Raw genomic sequence first — 12,845 nt, 5'->3', positions numbered from 1 at the left:
CTAAATGAAGGCTGCTGCATTGTAAATCATATTACAGAGCAATTTGCAGTTCAGAATTCATGCTCACACAGTATTAGGTGATGTTAGGGATAGACTTACAGAGTTTTCTAGCTTGTTTGTGAGTTCACGTGGACTTTGAAGAGACTTTCATAATTTCAGGCCTAAAGTCTCCGAGGATCTTAGTCAATTTAGATATCTGCTTAAATAGGTTCTGCTTAGGTTTTAAGAATCCTTGTCTCAAGTTCAGGTACCAAAACCTACAACACAATGATGCTAATAATAATTGAAATCTAGTCAATAGAGGCAGATTCTTTACAGTAAAACAATCATGATTGTCAGTCAAGTTGATTTGTTTTGTTTTATTTCATTTTTTGGGAAAATTCACCTGTTAAATAGCATGAAAGGAAATCTAGGGATCTGAAGGGCAAACTGTTTTCCTTTTTAAATATGAAAATATCATCTTTATACCAGTGATTTTCTTTGAATTGTATTAATAACAATTTTATATATCTCCCTAGTTTTTTAGTTGGTAAAAGTTTTACAGAAGATTTTGATTTGTGTTTTCATAGGGTTATGTGGAACTGACAATATTTCCCACAGTTGCAAACCTGAACAGAATCAAGCTGAACAGTAAACAGTGCCGGATTTACAGAGTGAGAGTCAATGATTTAGAAGCAGCTTTCATCTATAATGATCCAACGCTGGAGGTTTGTCACCATGAGTCAAAGCAGTAAGTGGTGTGTTTAAGACTCTGCAAATGTAGTGTTTTCTGTTGCTCCTAAGCATAACCTGTTCTATTTTACTGTCAGGTTTTACCTGGTAATTTCCTAATGGTAACTTTTGGTAGGGTGCCTTAATTTTGGGGAAGTATTTTGGCAATAATTTTGACTCTTACACTATACTTCTTTAGAATATCTTTGTATTGTTTTGTGGAAGTATCAAAAAATTTTCTATAAAGTGCTTTAGGGGGGAAGAGGTCTCGGATTTGAAATGTGTGCTCGTGCAAGACTCCGTGTATTCCTTTATTCATCAGTTATGCAAGAGCTTCAATAAATCAATTTGCAAATACAGTGCTAGTTTTTATAGGACACCAAGTTTTTTATCAGAGTTATCGAATTTTCTTTGAGTGTTGATACTGAACCACTTGAGTATATTAATTCTGTAATTCTGTTTGCTTCGTGACTTGATTTTTTTGTTGTTGACACTGCTGCTCATTATGTCGAAAGTTCAGAATCTTCATTGCAGGGATTCTAGATTGTTACGAAGAGCTAGAAAGTAAAGCTTTTGGCCTTTCCCTTTATTGTTGTAGATAACAATGTAAGTCCTAGAATGTTACCTGAACTCACTTTAACATTTGAAAGGAAAAGTTTCAAAGTTCTTTACCATCTGGTATTGAAGAGTAAGTTTAAAAACATGTGGACTCCTTCTTGTTCTGGGGAAGTGATATGGGAAGGGACTTTAGTAAAAAATCTTGTAGCTGTTTGATTTTTGGTAAGAGCATGATGGTCAAATGTCTTCCCCAAGTATTCTCTCTTGATTTGCTGAAACTTAGGTTCATATTCTCACACCGTTTTTTGGTTGGCTTGGTTGAATTTACAATTTGCTGAATTGTTAAAAACATTTCTAATGGAATGTTGTACATGATTAATAGCAGCTGATATGAAATCACAGAGTCCTTTAGGCTGCAAAAGACTGACCGAAATCCCCTAGTCCAGCTCCCCTGCTCACACAGGGTCAGGTAGGGCAGGTTGCACAGGGCTCTGTCCGTTTGGGTTTTGAGTATCTTCAGGGATGGAATCTCTACAGTCTCTCCAGGCAACCTGCTCCAGTGTTGATGATCTTCACAGTAAAAAGCCTCTTTGGGTATTCTGATACAGTGTAATGTATTTTAACTTAACGTTCACTGACAGGAGCAGACACAGTGGGCACAAACTGAACCATAGAAGGTTCCCTATGAAAAGCAAGAAACAGTTTTTACTCTGAGGGTGACTGAACACTAAGATAATTTATTTAGAGAGACTGTGGAGTCTCTACCCTTGGAAATATTCGAGTCATCTGGACATGCTCCTGAGCAGCTGGTTGTAGGTGACCATGCTGGACCTGAGGGGTTGGGCCAGAAGACCTTCAGAAATCGCTTCCAACCTCAGCCATTCTGTGATTCTGTAATAACTGGAATCCTGTGTAACTTCTGGAAGATGTAAGAAAGGAGCAGCATTTAAAATTATCAGAGTGAGCACTCCATTATGTTAAAAAATGGATTAGGAGAGATAATTCTATCATTTTGTGGAGAAAGTGAGGGTTGTTTTGTTCAAACCATTCAAACTTAATAGAAAATCTCTGTATTTCATAACTCCTATGTTATTCATAGTTATGAAAGACAGAGGTCACCAAATATTCATAACAAAAAACTAGTATGCCTCCTTCTGCATCTCAGAAGTTAAAGGCAACATGAGTTGCAATGTATTAGATGAAGTTAGATGTATTTTTCCATTGAAATACTTGGTCACTATTGGGTAGTTAAATACAGCATCTCTGCTCTGAAGGCAGGATTGTAAACAAATACTAGAAGTCTAAAAACTCAAGAATTAGTACCTCAAAAAAATCATCAGTGTGTTTCCTCTGCCCTTCTTTACAAAGAACTGCTTCTAGAAACAGTGGTTTGGTCATCCGTTCCAAGTTCTCATTTGTTATGGCAAGTTTAGTGATGATGTGCTTTGTACTCTTGCAGCTGAACTAGCTGCAACAATTATTTTGAATGGGACGCAGATTAGACATAATGGTTTGTTTCTGATGTTACAGGGTTAGTTACATTTTGCAAAGTTTTCTTAGGTAGTCTGGTAAACTAGAAAAAAAATTGTGAAATCAACATGGTTCTTGGCAACCTGTTTATTTAAAATATTTTCTTTTTAATTTTTACTCTTTCCTGTGGCGTGTAGCAAATATAATTTAAGTTCAAGTTACAAGATTTTATATACAAACATCTTTTGTTCTGATAAGACTTTTAGTTTCTTAGATGTTGTTTTCTAAAAGAACACATAAAATCATAGAAGCGTTAAAGTTGGAAAAGACACATAAGATCATCAAGTCCAACTGTCAGCCCAGCACCACCATGACCATTAAATCATGTCTTCAAGTGCCGTGTCCAATTGTTTTTTGAAGCAGCATCGCTTCCAAGGATGGTGACTCCACCACTTCCCTGGTCTGTTCCAATGCTTTGCAGTCTTTTCTGTGGAGAAATTTTTTCCAAATAGCTAATATGGGGCATAAGTATGTAGAAGAGTTGTTAATTTAATGGACACTTTTCCTACCTTTTTATCACAGTTAAAATAATTTGAAGAATTTGAGTGTTATAGCTGTCTATTCTCCTCATCTTTCTTTTCCTTGTTAATCATTGCTTTCTCGATTCTGTCAGTATAAGAGAAAAGAGTTTGCTTTTTCTGGGCTGTACTGTGTAGAAATCGCATTGCATATCCTGAATATTGAGACAATTGCTTGTATGTCAGCCCTATTTATTTAAAACTGGCAAAGGAACTTTTTTTTTTCTACATCCTATGGGTGAGATTGTAAACTGTTAAATAGGTGCAGCAAAAGTTTGGAGTTTTGATGCAGTGGTTTTATCTGTGATAAATGAAGTTTGTGATGATCCTGCTGTGTCTGCTTACATGCTTCATGTTTGTGGGATAACTAGGATGCCAGGCTGAGAAGCTGTTACATTTTATTGTTATTTCTGTGTAAAGGAAGCTGTGTTTTTGTATAGCTAGGTAATGTGCACGTAATGCTTTCCTGTGCATTGCCTGTTCATTTGCCTTTTTTTTTTTTTTTTTAGCTTGACGCATGTAGAATTTAAACATTAGAATTTAGAGGTGTTTTGAGATCCTCTGACTTCAGTGTTGCTTTAGTTATAAGCAGCAATAAGCTGTGAGAGAGAGCAATGTGGTAGAGCCTTCAGGGCATGTCTGTCTTGCAGTATTTGTTCTTCTGAGACGTCAGTGATCAAGCCTTTTAGCCTTTGCACAAAATAGAAAAATTTCTGGTGGACTGAGCCTTTGTTTCCACTGAAGTGATGCTTGTCTAATTGAAAGTTCACTAGAGACTTTGTTAGAAATAAACGAAGTCTCCTGGCCAGGACAGGGTTAATTTTTGCAGTAGCCAAGAGCAGGGCATGGCTAGGACCTGGAGATTAGTCTATAACCTCACATCATTTTCCAGGGATGGGGAAAGGGCTCACTTCCAGGTCCCATAGCATGGCAGAAGGGTCAGGTATGTTCAGGCGTTTTCCTTGGGGTGAGCATTACCATGTGAATCATTTGCCTGTTTTCTTGTACACTTCTTTTTATGTTGTCATAAGTACTGTTGCTGTTACTATTGCTTGTCTTATTTCATTGCTGTCTCTGGTAAATTGTTCTTACCTCAATCCATAATTTTTACCTTTTGTGGCTCCAGTTCTTCTTGCCAGCTCACCACAGGGGAAGGGAGGAGAGATCAAGTGATCCGTGGTTTGAAGTAGTTTCAGTGGAAACACTAAATGGGAGAATTCCTAAACCACGACACAAAGGTGCAGAGAAAAAAAATCTCTGTTGGAAAAAAGAGGTGACAAAGCCTTAAAGTAGGCCAGGAGTGAAAATTAGGGTTTCATCATGACAAAGATTCAAATAATTGCCTTATTAATGAAACACCTATATGTGCATGTGTTATGTATTTAAAATGCTGTATTGTGTATAAATTCCATTATCAAGTGCTAATTCTATTTGGGAAGCAAAGTAAAATCGTAAAGGAATTGCAGGTAATGAAGAATAATGAATTACAGGTATAGCAAAGGACTTATTTTGCCAAGTTGATGTTGCCAAGTACTGTAGGAAAACGGTGGTTTATAGACTGTATGTTTGGCATGCATATTGGTAGCACTGGTGCAGCTAGTAGTGAGAAAGGCTGTGTAAAGTTTGAAATCAATTAGTAGTTTAAAAGATAAAGTCTCTGCAGGATTGCTTCCTTACAGTCAGTCAAGCTGCATGCACTTGGGCAGTAGTTAACAATGTTTAGGATGAATTCTGATAATGAAATGTATCTTTACTGAGAAAAAACCATGAATGCATGTTTAATTTTCATTGTCAGTTTACATTTAGCATTAGGAAAATCTATCATTGTTCCTTGGGCTGTAACTTTTGGCATGTGCTCTGTTTTTCTTAAAATGGCCATATCTAGTTTATTGAGAATAGTTCAACGTATGAAAAGATTAATCTGTGGTACTAAGCTTTTCATAGATTCCTTCTACAATGAATCACCCATTTGAATTGGAACACTTCACAAAACTAGAAAGACCAGAATAGACTTGTTTTCCATAAAATGTTAAGCTTTGGAGTCTACCTTCTTTGCTGTGAAATCATAACCTTTCCTGTCTGTGAACCCACTGATGTTTAAAATGTAGCCACAAGCTCATCACAATCTTCAAACTTTGAACAAATTCACACTGATGTATAGGAAAGGGATCCCCTAGCAATAATAATAAATTTTCAAAAACAGTTTGGATTGAAATTAAAAAATTTTAGATTTTACAGTCTAACAGAATATAACTTGTTTTTTGTTGCTAACTTTTAAAATTACTAATAATTCTTAGTCACACAGTCTTTTTTAAAATAGAATTTTTCCATTGGTATTTGTTTGCCTTTCTAGGGTGCCATTTGAAAATACCTTAAAGCAACTTTGCTTTGGGAGGTTCTTCAACAACTCAGTATGACAGATCAGGGAAGTAAACCAGCTGAAAGCTGCCTGATTAGAAAAAAAGGACTTATTTTTCTGTTTGACAGTTTCAGCTGCATCCCCACAGGGTCAGATGAACAGTAGTCTCCTTAGTGAGTGAGGTAGTAGGAATGCATGAGTGAGACTAGGAGACAGCACATCAGCTGGAGTTTAAGTGGCTTTGAATTGTTCTGGAGCCACACTTGAAGTTACAGTATATCTCAGTGTACAAATTCAACCTTGTGCTTTTAAAACTTGTTGGCATTATATCCTAACTTTAGGTACACTTCAGCTACGAAAAACAAAAAAAACCCACTTACTAAAACTTGAGATTTGTGTGTTTCTATGCTGAATTGTCCCATTTACTGTTTGCGTCTGATTTTCAGAAGCTTCTGAGCAAAGTAGACAAGTTTACTGCTCCTGACATTCTCGGTCTTGGTAGTGGTGCCAGGGAATTTGTGCACTATTATTGCCAAAGATGAAGAACTACATGAAAATATGTTCTCAATATATTTCAGTGTTTTAGCAAAGTTTTTTATATATGGAAGACTAGGAGTATTAAGCATGGTATTTGACATACCTAGACTTACAGAATGGTGCTGGTGGCGTGGTTAATTACACTTTGTTCTTCCAAGTAAGGTACTATAATTTGGGTCGTTTTCTCTGTGGATAATGAATAGAGAATGGTTAGATGAAAGCAAACTCCTGAAATGAGATCATGTCTGCTTTGGGTGGACTTCAGATTCCATGGAAGGTGGAGTCCCCAGCCACGAGTACATTTACTCAATTGTGGTGCAGTAATCCTGCAGCTGGGTCAGGACAACCCCCAGTGTCAGTACAGGCTGGGGGATGAAGGGATTGCAGGCAGCCCTGTAGTGAAAGATTTCAGGGAGCTGATGGATGAGAGGCTCAGCATGAGCTGGCAGTGTGCACTAGCACCCCAAAAAGCCATCGGTGTCCCAGGCTGCATCACCAGCAGTGTGGGCAGCAGGGCGAGGGAGGGGACTCTGCCTGTCCACTGTGAGACCCCACCTGCAGTGTTTCCTCAGTGCAGGAAGGATATGGACCTGTTGGAGCAGATCCAGAGGAGGCCACAAAGATGAGAAGAGGGATGGAACATCTGTCTGTGGGGAAAGGCTGAGAGAATTGGGGTTATTCAACCTGGAGAAGATATGGCTCTGGGAAGATCTTACTGCAATCTTTCAGTACTTAAAGGGGACTTATAAGAAGGATGGGGCAGACTTTTTAGTAGGGCCTGTTACAGTTGGACAAAGGCTAATGGTTTTAAACCAAAAGGGGGTAAAGTTAGACTCTTCCTTAGAGTAAGGAAGAACTCTTTTACTCTAAGAGCAGTCAAACCCTGGAACTGATTTCCTAGGGAGGTGGTAGATGCCCCATCCCTGGAAACACTGAAGGTCTGGCTGGACAGGGCTCTGGGCAACCTCATCTAGTGCAAGATGTCCCTGTTCTCCCCCAGGGGAGCTGGGCTAGGTGACCTTTGAAGGTTCCTTCCAGCCCAAAGTGTTTTGTGATTTTGTGTCTGCTTTATGCTTGATTATGTCTTGCTTCCACAGTGCTTGGACTCATCAGCAGTACCTAAATTCTGGGGAAAAGGTGTTAAGTTACTCAAACACTCTTCAGGTGTAGAGTTGTGCAAGCTTTTGAAAAATTCTGTGTACTGGAGAATTAGAATTAAGAAAGATTTTTCTCCCATGCTTTAAACAGTTCAAAAATCCAATATGAAAAAGTATAAAAGCTATCACCTAAAGCTGTAAAAGCAGGGTTATTTTTGGACTTGACTGGTCATCCTCCAGTAGCTAAATACAATCACATTAAATAATAAGGTAACATCCTGGTCATTAACAGCAGACATATACTTGTTCCTGCTCATTTCTGTAGGAAACAATAAATCTAAGTCATAACTGAAGTAATGATATGACTTTGGAATGAAGTGAGCAGTTAAGGAGCAGCTGATATGTAGTTGCTCAAATCTGATTACAAAAAATGTGCTTGCATCTTCTATTATGGTACACTTTTAAAACGAAGAATGTTTCTAGTACAACTAGAAACTAGTAAGTATAGCACACATTTCTGTGTTTGTGTATTAAGGCAAAAACTCTTAACATGTGTATTGGTTTGAAAACAAACCAATGGGAGATCACAAGTCAGGATTAAAATTAATAGGAAAAATAAAAATAAGTGAAATAATACAAGGAAAAGCACTGACAAAGTCAGATAAAACCTGACACTCTGTTAGAGTGGTGGTAGCAGCCCAAATGAAGTAGCTGAGTTGAAGCAGTGATACTGTGAAGGTCTGGTCTCCAGCTGAAGATCCAGTGGTAGCTCTCATCCTCTGGGAACACAGTAGATAAGGCTAGCTTAGGCAGTTCCAAGGCCAGGTTATATCCAGGTGAGAATGCTTGGCTCCTCCCTCCTGGGTGGAGCATCTCACAATATGATGAGATAATTCTATGAGTCATGCCGTGGGTCCTTGATAGCCCATTGTCTGTTATCAGGGGTGGTTCATTAGCAGGCGATAACAGCTAACGGCCCACAGCTGGTGGTAACAGAATACTTAACTACATCTGTATTGTAACCTAGGATAACATGCAATATTTTATGTGATTTTTACAATGCATTTTTTATGCATTTAAAAAACCCCTATCCTTCAAGCTAAAAGGGGAAAAAATACCATTGCCAAGATAAAATCTTACTATATTTAGAAAAGCAAGATAAAAGCAAAACTGCAATATATGAGGAAGCAGATCTTCAAGACACAATAGAATAGAGACACAAACCTCATGCAAAATAAAAACCAACATTTTTAATCTCTGTTCCAGTAAATGTAAATACTACTCTTATTGGCAAGAAAAGAACACTGAACATTTCTCAGTTAATTGGGAATTGTAACTGCATAAGTCTTTTTGATCACAGATTGCTTCTGCAAGATCTGCAAGAACCATATTTTAAGTTCTGGTTGTTGAAATCTAATCTTTACTCCTTTTCCACTCCTTTAAAAACAAAACAAAACAGAACACTTGGTTGAACATGCACCTGGAAATTCAGTATAGCAATTGTCTTAACTTCCAAAGTAATTTTTTGTGGTTCAGCACAACTGTACTTTCAAAATTAACTGGGTATTTCTGACAGGAGGAATCTCAACTATTTTTCCAATGCCTATGCTGCCGCAGTCAGTGCTGTGGACCCAGATGCTGGAAATGGAGAACTCTGCATTAAGGTTCCTTCAGAGCTGTGGAAACATGTTGATGGTAAGGAGACCATACTGAAAGCTTAATTTAAGATGTCACAGAGCTGTCAGCTGCAAATTTGCTTAGGAAGATAGTAGCTCTAAATAAATGGACATGTTGCATTATTTTATGAATCTATGATTACTGTTTCCTTTTTCCTCTCCACTTGAAGTCTGAAAAATACCTTCACTTTTGGGTAATACGGAGAAATGTTGCAAGGTTTCTTGACACGATATAAAAACGTACTCTTGCATGGTCATGAACCCATAAAAATATTTGAGGAATTAGGAATAATGGCATATACTGGGTACAAAATTGTCATTTTGAAGCTATTTACAATATATATGATCCAACGAAGAAAATAATTTACAAGCATATAGTTATATACATCTTTTTACAAAGCTATATTAATTTTATGCCATCTCACTTTGAGGAATGGTCATTTTAAAATTGATTTGGTAGTGAAAGTAGCCTACTTTATAAAATGGAATACTAGATCCTGGAATAAGTAACTGTTTTAATAAATTACTCTCCAAAACTGATTATTTTGTTGGAGTGATCTTACTAGTTTCTTGTATTATTTCTATTATAGTTTTATCAGTTTTCACCATGGTTTTATGAGACCTCTGAGAGAATAATAACAGCTGTATCATGAGACTGGCTCACACAGTATTGTCAGATGCACTTTAATGGGAAAGACGCTTTTGTTTATTTTAATTTTTGTATACGTTCCCGTTGTCTTACATGCAAGCCTAGAAGGGAAAATACTCAAACATGTATCATTTCATATTTCAAAGTTTGAGTGCCAAAATATGGTGAGGCTTGTGGGATAAATTTCAGCATATGCTTGAATTTCTTTTCTTGCCAATCTATTCATAGGTGAGATTTCTGTGAAACTAAACCAAAACAAAGACACTTAAGTTACAGTAAAAGTATTAACTATTATAAGAGATTTTAAGCAACTTCAAATGACAATAATATGTTTTTTTAGAATGTGCCTACTACATGGATTTTTTTGAGAAAATTATTACAGAAAGGTACTAGTCATGGTTAGGGTACAGTCTGTATAAAAATGCTTTCCTGTTGGGGAATTGGAAGGTGAAATGTGACTTCAATTGCAACTTTTATTAATTAATAAAGATTCTTATAAATTCATCTCCTGTAAGTTGTGCTTAGAATATCTGTTTTGTAAGCTTTGATCTGTACTTTGTAAGTGGGTGGGGAAGCCCGTGAGAATGGAGTTAACACATAATGTTGAAAGATCTAGAGTCCAAAACTGAACTATTATTCTGCAGTAACTTTCTTGTAAGTGGCATATACTTACTCCGGTTTTGGTCTTTCTGCTGCAGAGTTAAAAGTCCTGAAGGTGCATATAAACTTTTCTCTGGACCAGCCAAAAGGAGGTCTTCATTTTGTGGTACCCAACATGGAGGGCAACATGGCAGAAAGAGGGGCTCATGTCTTTTCATGTGGTTATCAAAATTCTACAAGGTAAGCAAACTCTATTTGAATGTTAGACTTGTATTTCCAATTTATTCTCAAAGTGTAGGAAATATAAATAATTTTTTCAAATTCTTTAAAAAATTCTTAAACTTAATTTTTGCTTGATAGGAGCATCCCAATGTGAAGCAGTATCTAATGGCCAGTAATGAGGATGTGCAGTAAAGGCAAAAAACTTGTGAAGCTTTATAAAGTTAATGTATTATAGGAGTCCGTATGTCAGCATTCATATATTCTAAAAGTATTTAAGGATTTAGTTTGGAACTTGAGAGAAAAGTGACCTGTGAAAAAGAGTATAATTGTTAAGGATAATGGTTAACTATATTCCCCCAATCCTAACTCTCCTAGATTTTGGTTTCCTTGTGTGGATTCATATTCTGAGTTGTGTACCTGGAAACTTGAGTATACTGTAGATGCTGCAATGGTGGCTGTTTCAAATGGAGATTTGGTGGAAACTGTATACACCCATGACATGAGGAAGAAGACTTTTCATTACATGCTGACTATTCCAACTGCAGCTTCTAACATCTCCTTGGCAATAGGACCTTTTGAAATCCTTGTTGATCCATACATGCATGAGGTAATAATCTTCATCATAGAAGCCTTCTTTTTTTTTTTCTAAAGAATTACTGAAAAGAATTACTGACGTTTTATGTTGCAGTCAGTATATATTAGTCCAAGAATGTGTATGTCTAGATCAACCCTCATGAGTACAGTTGTATGATAAAGCTTGTCTAGTAGTGTCTGTATTTAAATTTATCTCAAAAAAAAGCCTTTAAATAAGCAGTAATTCCATTTATGTCTGAATTTATGGGGCGAATTTGAAATTGGGTTTCTTCCCTGTTGTGTAATATACCTGATATTTATGTATTTAAATATATTTGTAGGTCTTATAACAAATTTTGCTTTGTTTGTAGGTGACTCACTTCTGCTTACCACAACTTCTCCCATTGCTCAAACATACCACATCATACCTTCATGAGGTGTTTGAATTTTATGAGGAGATTCTTACCTGCCGCTATCCATACTCCTGTTTCAAGACTGTTTTTATAGATGAAGCTTATGTTGAAGTAGCTGCTTATGCATCCATGAGTATTTTCAGGTTGGTATTTGAGAAAATTACACCTTCTAAATCCACAGGCCTGGAAGCTCTAGATCCAATACTGTTGAGAACTGTGTGAAGCTCTAGTTATTTTTGTAGCCTGAATTTTGGGACCTCTAGTTTGAAAAGGCTGTTTTTATTGACATTGCAGGCTTTTAACACCATTTCCATTTTTATTGTTATAAAGATGTTGGATTTACTTTAAGAAAAAACTGGCAGTAATTTTCCTTCTGAATTAGAAATGCCATGCGTGAAATATTTAATCTCAAATTAAGTGCAGAAGTTGGATTGTGTTTTACTTTTCTTCAACTTGAATAGGGTATCAGGAATCCAAGACAGTTTCACCAGTTAACCTACTTAGGCTCTACACAGAGAGTTATGTATAGATGATAATAGCAGGAGATCTGCCTGCACTGAGATTATTTAAAAAAAGATGTTACTATCTCACTGGAAAAATGGTGAAGGAATTGTTTTATTTGTTTTGGTTTTTAAGGCTAGGTCTCTTATGTTTCTTCCAAGCTGTTGCTCATGTTGTGTTACTTTCTTTCTATGGGGGTCCAGCACAAACCTCTTGCACAGTGCAATGATTATAGATGAAACTCCTCTGACACGGAGGTGCTTGGCACAGGCTCTGGCCCAGCAGTTCTTTGGATGTTTCATATCCAGAATGTCCTGGTAAGTATTTTACCATCATATTCTCCAGAAAATGGGGAGGATCTAGGAAGCTCAAATTTTAACTTGCAAATTGCATTTTATCAGGAAAATAAGTGAAACAGTAATTGTAGAAGAAAGCAAAAACAGTGAAAAAAGTAAAAATGGTAAACCCACCTCAATAAATGAAAATCTGTTAGTATTTTTTGTTGTTTTGAAAGGAGAATGTGAGGGATAAAAGTTCCAAAGATTGTATAGATTGAATATATCTTCCTTAATATTGTAGTGTGCTTTGACATCTGAAAATTTTAGAAGGGAGAAGAATTTTTGCATCATCAGTCAATTTCTGTTAGATATTTTGGATGATGAAGTATAACCTGCATGCACAGTACTTGTAGAGCACAGAACTAATAAATTAAGAAGTTTTTCAAGGAGGGGAATGCAGAAATTAGTGTCAAATGGGAAAATTCTTGCTAAGATGTCTATAACTCCATGTCTCAGAAAATCTCCCCAGCAGGCTCCTACACTTCAGTATTTATTTTAAATCTTTTTGCATATACTTTAACTGCTGGGGACAAGTAGCCCATTATTTTTCCTTTATGGCAAAA

At 36.7% G+C, this 12,845-nt stretch overlaps 1 protein-coding gene across 2 annotated transcripts in view; it reads left to right on the top strand.

Annotated features, from left to right (window-relative positions):
• TAF2 (TATA-box binding protein associated factor 2) overlaps positions 1 to 12,845 on the top strand; it is a 60,564-nt gene that overhangs the window by 2,189 nt on the left and 45,530 nt on the right. For both annotated transcript variants that reach the window (XM_085053464.1, XM_085053463.1), the window contains exons 3-8: positions 570 to 730; positions 8,887 to 9,005; positions 10,334 to 10,475; positions 10,833 to 11,064; positions 11,402 to 11,586; positions 12,148 to 12,261. In XM_085053464.1, coding sequence (XP_084909590.1) covers positions 570 to 730; positions 8,887 to 9,005; positions 10,334 to 10,475; positions 10,833 to 11,064; positions 11,402 to 11,586; positions 12,148 to 12,261 — 953 coding nt within the window. The remainder of the gene's footprint in view (positions 1 to 569; positions 731 to 8,886; positions 9,006 to 10,333; positions 10,476 to 10,832; positions 11,065 to 11,401; positions 11,587 to 12,147; positions 12,262 to 12,845) is intronic.

The sequence above is a fragment of the Lichenostomus cassidix genome, chromosome 2 (genome assembly GCF_008360975.1).
Source record: "Lichenostomus cassidix isolate B80296 chromosome 2, HeHo_3.0, whole genome shotgun sequence".
Classification (NCBI taxonomy): Eukaryota; Metazoa; Chordata; class Aves; order Passeriformes; family Meliphagidae; genus Lichenostomus; species Lichenostomus cassidix.
Note: the sequence above shows the minus strand (reverse complement) of the source record. Positions and strands in the feature narration are given on the sequence as shown.